Here is a 13799-nt window from a genome sequence, read left to right on the forward strand (position 1 = left end):
TCATTCTCTCCTAGGTTCCTATCCGAAGCCGAAGTAGTATGACTCTGCATAAGTTATAAATTATTAATATTGTCAGTTGAGGTTCGCCATCAGGCTTCACTCCAGTCAGGCAGTCATTTATTAATGAGATATGCTTGAGACCAAATCTTTGATATATGTCACTATGTATAGGATAGTGCTCATGTTGGGCTAAGTCGTGACTCCAGGTTGGGCCCATCGTAGGTTGAACCTGCTCAATGAGTACAGACAAGGACGCCAGGATCCAATTTGAGAATCAATGCATCTCCTTATGACAAATTAATAGGACTCCTAGGAGTGCCAAATGGACTTGGTTGTATTAATGTTTTTTTTTTTTTTTAATATTTCTACTCATCATGTCTTTCAATGTTTCAAACATGACAACTCCGCCTAGGTGCATGCACCTGAGAGGAGGGTGCCGATTGAGCCTTTTGACTATAAGTGATGATCTATGAAATTAACATTAATATTGAGCAATCTCATTATAGTGAGAAAGGAAAAATTATATCAAATGCTACGCATGATCATGCATGCCACCAATCAGCTAGGCACATTCCTATGGACCAATCACCAAGACGAGCTCATGATTAAGGAAACTTACAATGATGCATCTTAGTGATTCGTTGCATGCACAGTCACATAATGCATGCGGTGCCGGATATAATTTCTCATGAAAGAGAGAGAAAAAAAAGAGAGGGCTCACTAAACCCTAATGCATAGCTATTCAATTTACTAGTTAGGTTGCTCTTCAGATTTATTTTGGGATGGCCAAGCTTGACGGCATTATCGGGCGGAAAGAAAAATGAACTCCAAATGCGCTCACCCCAACCCAAGAGGATTCAGTTCTGTGCAAATAAAAACCCTAGACCCGCCCAGACCACCCTGCTGAAATTCTCAGCTTTGCATGCAAGTTGGGTGGGTGATTCTTTGGGTGGAAACTGGGGTGCAACTGGAAGTGTGGTCATGGTATGATGTTCTTATGATTTAGAGAGACATAATAACCTCGCTGAAGGGCCAACCAACTTTGGATACTTTTCGGGCAATCCATGCACATCTTGAAAAGTGTGATAAATGAGAATCGAGTGGGAATGATGAGAAGGGCTCATGAACAAGGGATACGGCTAAAAAGGCCAAAAGATTTGAATGATTAATATTCCAATGTTTTGGTTGCTTTCAGCCAGAGTGATGGGGCCAACTCTCCCTTAACCTAGCTGGATATGGGCTGGAATAGTTGATCCTCCTTCAAAGCTTCTCCTAAACCTTTGAATCAGAATTCAGGCCACCAAGAGTATACAGCATTGGTTTCAATTAGATCACCTTGTCCTCTTACAGGTAGTGGGTGATTATGTTGCTCAGAGGAGCAGCAAAGCTATTGCTCAGAAAAATAATTTGGCTGCTGAAAGTACCACTACTTTACAAGCATTATTTAGCTGGGAGGAGGAAGAGGATTGCTCCCATCATTATCATCTCTCTCTCTCTCTCTCTCTGTGGGACAGAAGAATCTCCTCTACCTCTGACAGAGAGTAGCAAGGACTTTTTTGTCCCACTTTAGCAGTGATTCTGGCACCCTATCGCTCAGAGATATCCATCATCCATCAATCTATATATTCATCTACCATATCTCAGCTGTATATCACCTTTGCTAGGTGTTGGCTGGCAGCTTTCCTTCTTCCAGCGTTTTGTTTCTTTCTCTCCTTTAATCAACCCTCTATCCTCTATTCGACGAATGATTGGGTTGGGACCATCGCACCACAAAAGATGTTGTGGCATTCCAATCATGACAGCCATATGCAAGCCCATGTGATAAAATAGTAGGCTGCTCGATTTTTTCTGTAGCTCTGTGAGCCTTCGTTTACACTATCCTGCACATCTAGTTCTAAGAGACATAGCTAGCTTAATGCCCCTTCGCTATCAGCTGCATTGGCATCTTGACATGGTGCTCAAATGAGGCAAATCCAGAAATCTTTTGAGCCATTTTCTAGTAGGATGCCTAGATTTGCTGAGTTTGATGTACTGGATAATCTTTCATTGGTTCTGCTGCCCCTCCCCCTCCATTAGCTTATGCAACCGACATTTCAAAGTTTTGGATTCTTTTCATTTGGAGAAAGTTCACCAGAACACCAATTACATCAATCAATATTGCGCACAGCGTGAAACTATATATATGATGCAGACGCTGCCTACAGTTTGCGCACCTTCCATGATATGGAAAGCTCTCAAATTAGTTTCATCTACATGAACAGAAATATCTTGGACGAAAGTAAAGATGTAAAGAATTTTTTTCCAGAAATTACTCTTTTTCCAGGTGAAGGAAGAGGAGAGTACGTTATGGATTTATAGATATTCATGTAAATGGAAAGGATTCCTTCATTAGAGGATGTCCTTCGAAAAAAAAAAAAAAAAAGAAAGAAAGAATTGCAACTATGTGAAGGATCATTATCACCATGTAACCTTCCAAAATGGAATATTTATAAATATGGATGAATCAAAGATATGAGTTATACTCAAAAAATTGTTCACCTCTATCCAAAATTAAAGTTGATAGGTTCACATTTTTTTCACGCTCACATCTTGCTTTGACGATTAATTAGCATATGTTGGTTAATGGTGAATCCCAAGATTCTCCAAAACAAGTAAGAAATCATCTCCTCCATATTCACTTCCTTCATCAAATTAATTGAAAATTTTTAATTTTCGTTGAATTGGCATTCAATAAATTTGTAAAAATGGATAGGAAATCAGTTTATTTTTATTTTTATTTTTATTTTTTTGCCTTCATTGGATAAAACCAAGTGAACTTTCCACAGTCATCAACAAATAACAAATTTTTTTAATGGACTTAACTAGTATGGGGCCCATATATATTAACTTCTGGAAAATTGTTCATCACAATCATCATCCATTCTCAAGAATGGAAGTCTGAATGATTTTTCCTTTTGACAACTTTCACAAATACCAGACATCTTTTTTACATGAAATATAAAATTCTGAACTGTGGGCCGGTGACCCAATTGTTGAAGCCAACCATCTTTATATTTTATCCTAATCCAGGATCAAAAGAGAGCTGCATGTCCTGCAGCAAGTACATACAATCCACCTTTAAGACTGCAAGTGGCTACCATTCCTTTTTGTGCATCGGTCTGGATCACAAATCCAACTTTATCAAATTGAACAGTGTATGGCAGATCATGTGTAAGATGACTTACAGAGAAAAGATCCTTTTTGATCCCTGGAACAAGGAGAACATATTTTAATGGGAATGAGAAGTAACCATAACTGATCTGGATTTCAACAACATGAGTAATATCAAGGTTCTATCTATTTCCACCCATGATTATATCATTGTCACAACATGGTCTAAGATTTGTCAATTTGGCCAAGTTTCCAATAATGTTGACTATAGCTCCCATACCAGAAACCACTCGCAACGATTCTCTAAGATATTAAGGGCAGTCAACGTGGAATGTCACCACATTGAAAGGCATGGTTAAAATAATTGAAGCATTTAAGTGCAACATATCTCCTCTTGCCACAAATACGAACCAAAAAAAAAAAGCATTCTTATCTTTATTATAGTTCTTGGGGATCATTCTCCATATGAGTTGCTTGATTTATGGGGCATTGTTGATTTACTTGCTGATTTTCTTTATTAAAGTGAGTACCAATATTTAAGGCTTTAAGTCCTAGCTGTTCCATTTTTGTGAGAAAATAGGATTGGGATAAGGTCGGAACTTCATAACCCATCTATATAGAGAAAAAAAAGAAGAGCAAAAAAAAAAAAAAGAAAGAAAGAAAAGATGAAAAAGAATGAAAAGTGAAAGTGAAAGTGAAAGAAAATAAGAAAAAAGGGAAAGAAAAAAAGAAGAAAAAAGAGAGAATGAAAGAAAAGAAAAAAGCAAGAAAGAGAAAGAAAAAGAGAAAGGAAAGAAATTCAAAAGAATGAAGTGATAAGAAAAAAAATAAAAAGAAAAATGAAAGAGAAAGATAAGGAAAGAAAGGAGGAAAAATGAAAGAAAAAATGGAAGATGAAGAAGAAAAAAAAAAAGAAAAAAAGGACAGAGAAATAGATGATATCTAAAGGACTCTTGATTGGAACTACTAATGGGACAAGTAGTAGAGCATTCCATTCTTTTAAAAAACCAGCAGACCTCTTTAACACAAGATTTAAATCATTGCCAACACCAATCTAACCCTTATTAGAACTATTGTCTTGAATAACATTAGTGATGTAAAGAAGTCAAGCTGCTCACAAATTATTTGAGCTCGACTCAAGTCTAAATTCATCTCAACTACTCACGAACTTATATTTTTAATAATATTATTTTTATTTTATAATATATATTATATATGGTAGGCTAATATTCAAAGTCAAGCTCGAACTTGAGGATAACTTAATTGTATTCAAATTGAGTTGAGTCAATCTTGAGTATTATCTTTTTTTTCATCGAGTCGAGTTGAGTATTATCCTTTTTTTTCACCGAGTAGAGTTGAATTTAGTATATTAAGGCTCGATAAATTTCAAATCGAATCTTGAATCTGGATACTTAGAATCGAGTCAAACTTGAACCTCTACTTATTCAGCTTAACTTGGTTCGATTGCACCTCTAGGTTACAAAATCTTATCCTTCTAAGTTGAATCAGTTCGAATTACCATCTTTCTTTCTATTTTCTCTGCTATTATTTTGTTGTCCAAGAAAAGCCATCTGCGATACCCCTTGAATACTCGAGCTATGAAGTTGAGACAAGCTTCATGACTTTTTAAATAGTGTCATATCATGATAGAGAATAAATCCTCTGTGGTACCTAAAAAATACCGTAAGATGTTGTGCATGGTCGGACATCGTCCATCATAAGATGGATGGCCACATGCATATGAAAATGGGTTGTCATATCATGATAGAGAGCGGATCTTCTGCGATACTCAAAAAGTACTGCAGACACGCTCACATGCGTATGTTAGAATACTAAAAAGGAAGAGATTTATAAACTCTAAGGATATTTAGATAGTTTGAACAGAATGAGCACGGCTATCAATATTATGATGGACGGCACCCAACTATGTACAGCACTCTACGATACTTTTTGAGTATCGCAGAGGATCCTATTCCATCATGATAAGCCACCATTGGTTGTTAGAAAGATGCCCCAAAGGAAGTCCAAAAACATTGTTTTTTTTGTGGGGGACCAATTTATCAGGAATCGCTAGGTCATCATATGTTACTTTTCTGATCTTTCAAGAGAAGAGACATTTGCTGTGTCGGTAGAAATTCCCTTTCTTAAGAGCCTTATGCAAATGACTCCTTTAGGGTTTGATTTTTTAGGATAAAAAATTTATTCAAAAATCTATATATTTTTTAAATAAATTTTATTAGATAATATTTATATAAAAAAATAATTTATCCATATTCTTTTATACATTGAAAAATATCTCGAGAATGAATTACTCATATTCTTATGCATTACTAGTTTTATGGATAAGTTACTAAGATTTATCCATATTTCTCATATTATCCTTTATTATATAAATATATTATACATAATTATATTATATTATATATATAATATTATATAATATATAATATTAAATATTAATAATATATATTATGTATATAATATAAAATAATAAATTAATTAAATATAATAAAAATAGCTATATAATAATATAATGCATAATATTAATATATATATTAAAATAAATATTATTATATTATCCAATATTTTGTTAAAATAATAATATAAGATATCAATATTGCATTATAATAATAAAATAAGGTATTGTACTATAACATCATATTATTATAATCATATATTATATTAAAATAATAAAATACTATTATCTAATAATAATATAATATTATATTATATATGAGATAGTATTATATATTATTATATTATTATCATGGGATTAGGAGTATATTAGGAATAAAATAAAAAGATTACTTTCTCGATTGATAGAAAAATGACTTATCCATCTCTTAGATAGATAAGACTTTCTTCCTATTTCATGGGTAAATACTATTCATAAAAAAAATAATTTATCCATTTGGAGAAGAATGAGAATATAGATAAGTTAGTCAATAAAAAAATTGATTAACTTTTCATGATATTTATCTATAAAAGAATGACCCTTTTACATTCCAAATATTTGCGGCAGTGGTTATCCTAACAAAAGCAAGGACTTCCTCAATTAGGATCCGTATAATCCAGCCTTGGAGAAGACTATCTATCATAGTTTGGGTAGAAACCTCCTTTTATCTGTAGACAATTATCCTTTTAGAGCAACCATTTGGGGGTAGGCCATCAAACTTTCTCTGTACAGAAATTCTTGCATGTCTTGGCTCTCCATCAAGGCAAGCATTTGAATCTGCTGCAAGAGAGAATTCTTGTGGATAAGACGAAGGGACATGAAATTTTTGACATTCAAAGTTGCAGAATATGGATAGGATGTGGAGGTCATTGATGAACAGTGGTGGTTCTCTCCCTTACCAAAGAATTTGATAGCATAAAAATGTGAAGAAGGCCTTTCAAATATGACTCTTGCTCAAGGTGAGGGAAGAGAAGAGTATGATATGTAGTTATAGAGATTCATGTATATGATTAGGATTCCCTGATTAGTGGATATCTGTCAAAGTAGAAAGATTGCAAGTATACGAAGGATTCCTCATTACTAGGTGACCTTGGAAAACAAATAAAAGAAATATATAGAATATTTACAAGAGGAATCCTTTATATTTTCATTTCCGAAAATGAAGCTGATTTGTGATCATGTGGGCTCACATTTCCTCTCAAAGAGAGATTTTGGATGTTCTCAATCGATGCAACTGCTCCTTGATCGTTACATCCTACCAAATTACATTTTTTTATATGTTAGATGTGACAACAAACTTGGTCATTGTCCAGCATATGTCCAAGCCAAGAAAAAAAAGTCATTCATATCGCCAAGAAATTTGTTCTAGAGCATGAAAACTTGTTTGCTTTTCCCAATACCTAAACTAAGCAAGTGAAAGCATCATTTTTATTTCTAGAAAAGAGAGAGAGAGAGCATAAAATGGTAGCCTCAAAGTCGCAAAATTCCACCGTGGTCGGTTGACTTATTAGCCCGAGCCGCAGAAAATTAAGGAATATCCTAACCACGAGCAGCCACGCTTGGTGGTGAGGATGCGAAGGGCACTTCCACCAAGTTGAGCCAAGATGGGATTCGACAAGAATTAGGGCGGTGAAACAATGGACGACTCTCGACGGCCGGCCTGGTCATTTTCCATGGAAAAGCGATAGAAGAAGTGGTGGTTTTCTCTTGCTTCCATCCCACGGAACTTGTCCTCCTAAAAGAAAACTTTGGTGCTGTGGAAATCTGGTCCCCTTCGAAAGAAAGCGCCATTTGATCGCAATGGAGTGGGTTCATGGACGCATGCTTAAATCCAGCTCTTGGATTCTGCTCCATGTGGACGCATATTTGCACGTCCCGTTCATGAATCAAAAAATGGATATGCTTCAAAGAAATGCAGAACACCTTAATTAATTCGAAGTTAAAATATTAACGAATCTTCTTTTCTTGTGTACAGCACATGGTGCTGGGTATTGACGGTAAGATCAGGACAAGTTCGATTGATAATTATTTAGCCCACTGCAGAGTATGACACAACGAATGCTAAAAGACATCAACATTAAACATTTGGATACAAAAAAAAAATCTGATAAAATTATTTTCTTGCATGAAAATAAATATACATAAATAATTAATATTTATATGATGTATGTGATGTAGACATGCATATATGTGTATGTAAATGCCCGGATGTATATGTACTTTCGATACTTACATGAACTGCCGCAAGTGTGCATATTTTTTGAATGCATGCATGTTTGTAGGTGTTGCGTTCTTTATTTAGATGATCAACCAGTTATTCAAATGATTTCTGCCATGTATTTTTTGCATGGTGAGAAAAGAGGATGTGGCAGACTGTTGGGGTGGAAAGTTGGGGGGGAAAAAGATCAAAACTCACGAGAACTTTGGGCTACTGAAATTACCAAAATCTATGGTCAATCGTGATCCAGGGAACACCCGCAGCCACCACCTTTTCCCAATCCCCTTTTTCTCTTTCTAAGTTGAGAAATTCTCACCCGGCGGGTCAGAGACACCTCCACAGACAGCATGGCAGGGCATCCGAGGAGCTCAATAATAAATAATATCGTGACAAACGACCAAGGAATTAGAATCCAACCACATTTATTGGTAGGCAGAGGTCTTTAATTTTGGTACCACCAAATGGACTGCACTTTATATAGGTCTTGGATCCCAATGGCCTGGTAACATAAGGGGACGTGGATGGTGGACTTGGAATTGTCCAAATAGAAATTTCAACAAGGGTCCCAAGTAAAGTTTTTGTCCCATAAACAACCACATGTGAGAGTTGCATTAACATGCACTGTCATGCACCTTTCCTTTCTTACATATATGAAAAAAAGAAAACACTGTTTTGTATGGAGAAATTTACAAGATCTATATTTCGTGATATGCTCGGGCTAAGATATTGTACCGGTCGGTACTTGAGATGTCACGATACAACGTTTGTCATCAAGTGCCTCAGGAAGGAAGATTTACCGGCATATTACTTGTTACACACGCATCCTATATGAGGATATGAGGAGAAATGTTCCCAAGGCTGTGTCATATCAAGTTTCTTCGAGATAGCTACTAACAAGATTTTTCTCCTCCCGGAAATGTCTGAGCAACTTGCGTTTGTGCACCCTAATCTTTGTCTTTTGTCAGATATAGTTCTCGGAAACAATTTTTCTTTGTTTTTTATATGAAAATGGGAAACCATCTCTATTCACTAAGAGTATGAAACGATATGTCCAGAGCCAATTACATCTTTGTATCAAACAAAAAACAAAAAACAAAAAAAGAGCCAATTACATCCCAAAAAGATATGTCCCAATTGAGAGACCATGAGTCAACAAAAATCAGGAGGGGGAGAATAAAGAAAGAGGAGGGATCCAGGCAGATACGAATTTCTTTCATTCCAGATTTTTCTGCAAGTTATATTCTATTGCATTTCTTTGGAACTCACACCAGCCACCCCTCTCATAATGGATATCATTCTATGTGCAAGGCCATCTAACAAATCCAACCTCAAAAAGTTTCCCACCTAAAACATTCACCAGGAGAAAATCTTCACAAGTAAGTCTCTATACCAAATTGTTTCCTAGTTCAGAAGTTTCACACCTAAAACGTTCGCCTGGAGACAATCTGTCTCTATACTAAATTGTGTCCTAGTTCAACAGAAAGCAGAGGAAGAGATTGAGGTACTCATGCCAGCCAATCTCTATTTTTATGTTTTTTGTTATGAGAACAGAGGCCCTATCCCCTGTCCTTTCACGTTTCTGGAGCACCCTTCAACATGACCGTAATATATGTACCAAAAAAAAAAAGACATGACCGTAATATAAACATACCCCATGGTGTATGCAAAATGTTAGTGTCATTATGTCCTGGATCACCAAATACCGTAACACCAGTACATGACAAAGTTCATGCCATTTGCTCTCTGAAAAGGGTGTAGAGCATTTAATACCCTTTAAAACATGCTGGTGGCTAACAGATCGCTCAGAGGATTAAAAGAACACAAAGCAAACAACAAGGTCCCACATGACAAATAAGATTATATATGTCCTCAATCTCCGAGAGAGGAGAAAGAGGACAAAGGAAACTAGCAAGAAGAGAGAAGGTTCTGTCTTCGCATTCCCAGAAGGCCACCAAACAAAAGATTTGAATACTCCTGCCCGACTTTTAAAGAGGCTTCATCTTTTTCCCCCTCTCCCATCAGCTAGCTTTTTTTTTTTTTTTTTTTGAAAAAAAAAACAAAAAAAAACCTTCAAATGATCTCAAATTCTCAATTCTCCTCCCCTTTCTCTCCTCCTTTACCATTGCACGTATCCATGGCTTCACCTCCATCCTTGGGGCTCTCCAATGCCCTCTTCTCTTGTTCTTCCTCCTCCTCCTCCAACTCCTCGTTCAGAGTCTTCTTCCTTGCCGCAGCCGAACGTCTTCCCGCTTTCTTCTTCTCCACGCGGCTCTTCAGCACTTCCAAGAGCTCCTTCATCGCCTCGCGCTTCTCCCTTCGCCGGTTCTTTATCAGAACCTCACTGACATCCGCCGGAGTGATATCCGCCTCATCGATCACCTCTTCCAACTGCTTCAGCGACCCATCTTCTTCTTCACCGTCCAATTCGCCATCATCGAATCCCAAGTAGTTCTTCATCAGAATCTTCAATGCCGGGAAGGAGCAGTAGCTCATGAAGATGTGCATGTCCATCCTCCCCGATCTCAGGAGCGCCGGGTCGAGCTTCTCTATGCGGTTCGTCGTGAACACGAAAATTCTCTCGCTCCCGCAGCAAGACCACAATCCATCCGTAAAGTTCAACAAGCCGGACAGGGTGATCGAGTTGGCCGTCGAGTCGTCCGGCCCGGCCCCGGCCCGGAAATCCGACGGTGGCTCACTCGGCGGCTTCTTCGAGCTACGGTTGGCCAGATTGATCGAGCAATCGATGTCTTCGATAACTATGATCGACTTGGAGGTGGTCTTCATGAGGAGCTTCCGGAGCTCCGAGTTGGTGTGCACCTCGGTGAGCTCGAGGTCGTAGATATCGTAGCCGAGGTAATTGGCCATGGCGGCGATCATGCTCGACTTGCCGGTACCGGGCGGGCCGTAGAGAAGGTAGCCTCTCTTCCAGGCACGCCCTGTTTTCTGATAGAATGTATTGCCCTCGGCAAAGTCTCTGAGGTCGGCCATGATCTCTTCCTTCTTGAAAGGGTCCATGGCGAGGGTGTCGAAGGTGCTGGGATGCTTGAAGGGCACCGATTCCCAGGGGTGGCCGCGGGAGTCCATGGCGCCGCCGCGCGAATTGGTGTAGAGGAGGCGGTCCTGGTTCCGGCGGCGGATGTCGTTGGCGGTGTCCATAATGTGGTCGAGGTAGGCGGGGAGGATGAGGGGCTTGTCCTTCTTCTTGATGCGGAGGGTGAAGCCGCGCTTCTCGTCGGGAAGGGGCCGCCAGGAGAAGGTCTGGGCCTGGCGCTGGGTGACGACGTGCTCCCAGGTGGCGGTGGCGCCGCGGAAGGTGTCGACGAGGCGGTCGTTGTTGGAGAGGCCGAAGGTGAAGGCAGAGGAGTTGAGGGCGCGGGTGAGGGAGAGGCGGCTGCCGGCGACCGAAGCCGAGGAGCTGAGGTAGACCTGGACGGCGTTGTAGAGCTCGTTGGTGTTGACGCCGTCGATCTCGGTGATGTCGAAATAGCAGTAGGAGGAGAAGCAGTTGAACAGGCGGTTGAAGAGCTTCGCCGTCGCGAAGCGGAGCTCCGCAGGGAAGACGGCGTGGAGGATGCTCTGGCAGAAGGCGAACACCCCCATCAGCGAGGCCAGAGATGTCCAAAACTCCTTCATCTCCTCTCCCGTTTCTGGTTTTTCTTCAAAAAAAAGAAAAGAAAAGAAAAGAAAACTTATCTTATTGGAGAAGAAATGATGGGTTTATACTATGGGATAGGAAAAAGCTATATTAATCCATGGTTGGCTGAAATGGATGAGTCTCGTTCTAGTTCTGACCTTTCTTCTTTTTCCTAAAATATTGCTCTGTTTGAGGAAAAAGGAACGAAAGGCAATGAGGGACGTAGACCAGAGGATAACAGAAGAAGAGAACAAATACAACAGAGAAAGATGATAGTGTGTTGGAGAGGAGAACCTCAGAGCTTTCAGAAGTTGGGTGGTGGAACAGATGGTTTCTTCCTTCGCAGGGGAGAGGAATTTATAGGGAGCCTCCCAACTTCTCCTCTTCAAGAGATTTTGAATGATTTCAGGATCTGGAGTTAAAAAAAGACAGTGAATGGGTGGGAGATTTAGTAGGCCATACCTGTAACAGGAAGCAATAAGCATATTAAAAAAAAAAAAAAAAAAAAAAATTAAGAGATCTCTTTCACAGAAAAAGTGGGCTCTAAGTTGTAGAAGTTGATAGAGATGGATGCATGTGGGCTTGCAGAGAAAAGGTAAAAGAAATATTACTGACAGTGGAAGGCAGGGAATACAAGCATGCAGAGCAGGGTGCTGTACTCTGCGGCCAAGGTCTCTCTCAAGCTCCGTGGCCTTTGAAATCTTCTTCTCCCTTCAACTGTTCAAGCTTCTTTGTTCACCACCTCTCTCTCCCCCCCTCTCTCTCTCTCTCTCTCTCTCTCTCCATTTATCCATCCATCGATCCACCAATCTATCTGTGTTCCGGCCCCCCCGCCCCACCCCCACCTCCCCGGGTCTTAACTTCCCGTCTTTATTCCAGAGAGAGATCATGGTGAGCGTTAATGAAGTGCATCGAATGTAGAGATTTGCTAAGGATGGAATGAGATCTTTCCGTCCCTATTTTTAATGCTCCTTAAATGTAATACAAGAAAACGACCTTTTACGCTCATCAGGCCTGTCTTTCCCTTTCGTTTCCTGCCCCTTGCTAATGCAAACAACTTGGGCATTTAGGGGCTCTCTGTTCCTTTTGCAGGTGCCAGACGAGATTGTTCTGGTGGTCACTGCATGCAGCAGCATTCTCAGATTGGTTTCGAGGAGGTCTAAGCGAGATAATGTCTATGTCCCTGTTTTGTCTGTCTTCGGTAACAGCCCCCTGTTTTATATTTTAACTACCTCCATTTGGCCACCTTTCGAGGTTACTCTCTAACCTTGAGCCATTGCCCTGCCAAGGATTAGTCAATAATCACCATCGCGAGGGGGGAAATTTCTTGCGCCTTCATAGACTAGACCCATTGTATACGTGATTGATTCAGACAAATGAACCGTTTCCACCACGTCGCCTGACCCAAAGGCCTATCGTATATTTGACCGATTCAGACAAATGAATCGTTTCCACCATGTCGCCTGACCAAAAGGCCTATTTGTTTATGTGATTGATTCAGACAAATGAATCGTTTCGACCATGTCGCCTGACCCAATAGGAAAAGCAGCTAAGAGTTGGACTGTTTATAGTACGCAACCAAGTTAAAATAGCTCTGCAAACTGGGCAAAGTCTTTTTGGATTCCAACTTCTGATCACTTAGTTTGACTCCTAATTATTTAATAGATTTATGGGAAATTCTCAAGGTTTGATATGCGTCTTAGCTGATACCAATAGCCCATCACATCAACCAGAGATGATGATATCATCATCATCAGCTCTCCCTCCTCCCCTGCATTCTCTCTCAAGAGCTCTTTAATCAACGCTCTCTTCCTCTCCATCACCAGTATCTTTTTGGGTTTCTTTCCCTGGCTTCTCTTATCATTGTCCCCATGCAAGTAAAACCCCATGCAAGTGTAGGCAAGCAAAGCAAGTAAGCCTTGGACCACAAGAAACCACCCCTTTCCCCCCACACATAATATCTGGGAAAGGGTTGTTTAAGGGAGTAGGTGGAAATTTTGTGCAGTCCATTAAATAAGTCCTGTGGTTAGCCCTAGAATACTTCTTTAGTAAATAGGCTCAGGCATTGAGGAGGGAAGAGGGTGTATGCTCCCCAAGCATATGATCAGTGGCATAAAGAAGAAAAGCTGAGAGCGTTGAAAAACCTCCACAACCATTAATTTCAGCTCAGAACCTGCCTTGACCCGTTTCCCAATATCCTTGGAGCTTGCAGACAGGAAGAAACAACAGAAGGAATAGGAAAGGACTGATAACCCTGTGATCTAATACTGTTGATTGTTGATATAAAATCCCCATCCCCTTCTGTTTGATGTTTATTTCCTCGGGATCCATTGGATCATATA

General features: G+C 39.5%; 1 protein-coding gene across 11 annotated transcripts; it reads right to left on the reverse strand.

The window, feature by feature from the left end:
- Nucleotides 1-9483: 9483 nt before the first annotated feature.
- Nucleotides 9484-12243, reverse strand: LOC105039621 (AAA-ATPase At4g25835). Of its 11 annotated transcripts, none has more exons than XM_019848452.2 (4): nt 12073-12242; nt 11752-11919; nt 11616-11642; nt 9484-11470 (listed from the first exon to the last, which is right to left on the reverse strand). In XM_019848452.2, the coding sequence occupies exon 4, from the start codon at nt 11454-11456 to the stop codon at nt 9912-9914; it is 1545 nt and encodes a 514-aa protein (XP_019704011.1). In that variant the 5' UTR covers nt 11457-11470; nt 11616-11642; nt 11752-11919; nt 12073-12242; the 3' UTR covers nt 9484-9911. The 11 variants fall into 11 exon arrangements, with proteins under 11 accessions (XP_019704011.1, XP_010914137.1, XP_019704012.1 ...); XM_010915835.3 differs by having other exon boundaries at nt 9484-11479; XM_019848453.2 differs by lacking the exon at nt 11616-11642 and having other exon boundaries at nt 12073-12243.
- Nucleotides 12244-13799: the final 1556 nt, after the last annotated feature.

The sequence above is a fragment of the Elaeis guineensis genome, chromosome 1, assembly GCF_000442705.2.
Source record: "Elaeis guineensis isolate ETL-2024a chromosome 1, EG11, whole genome shotgun sequence".
In the NCBI taxonomy this organism is placed as follows: domain Eukaryota; kingdom Viridiplantae; phylum Streptophyta; class Magnoliopsida; order Arecales; family Arecaceae; genus Elaeis; species Elaeis guineensis.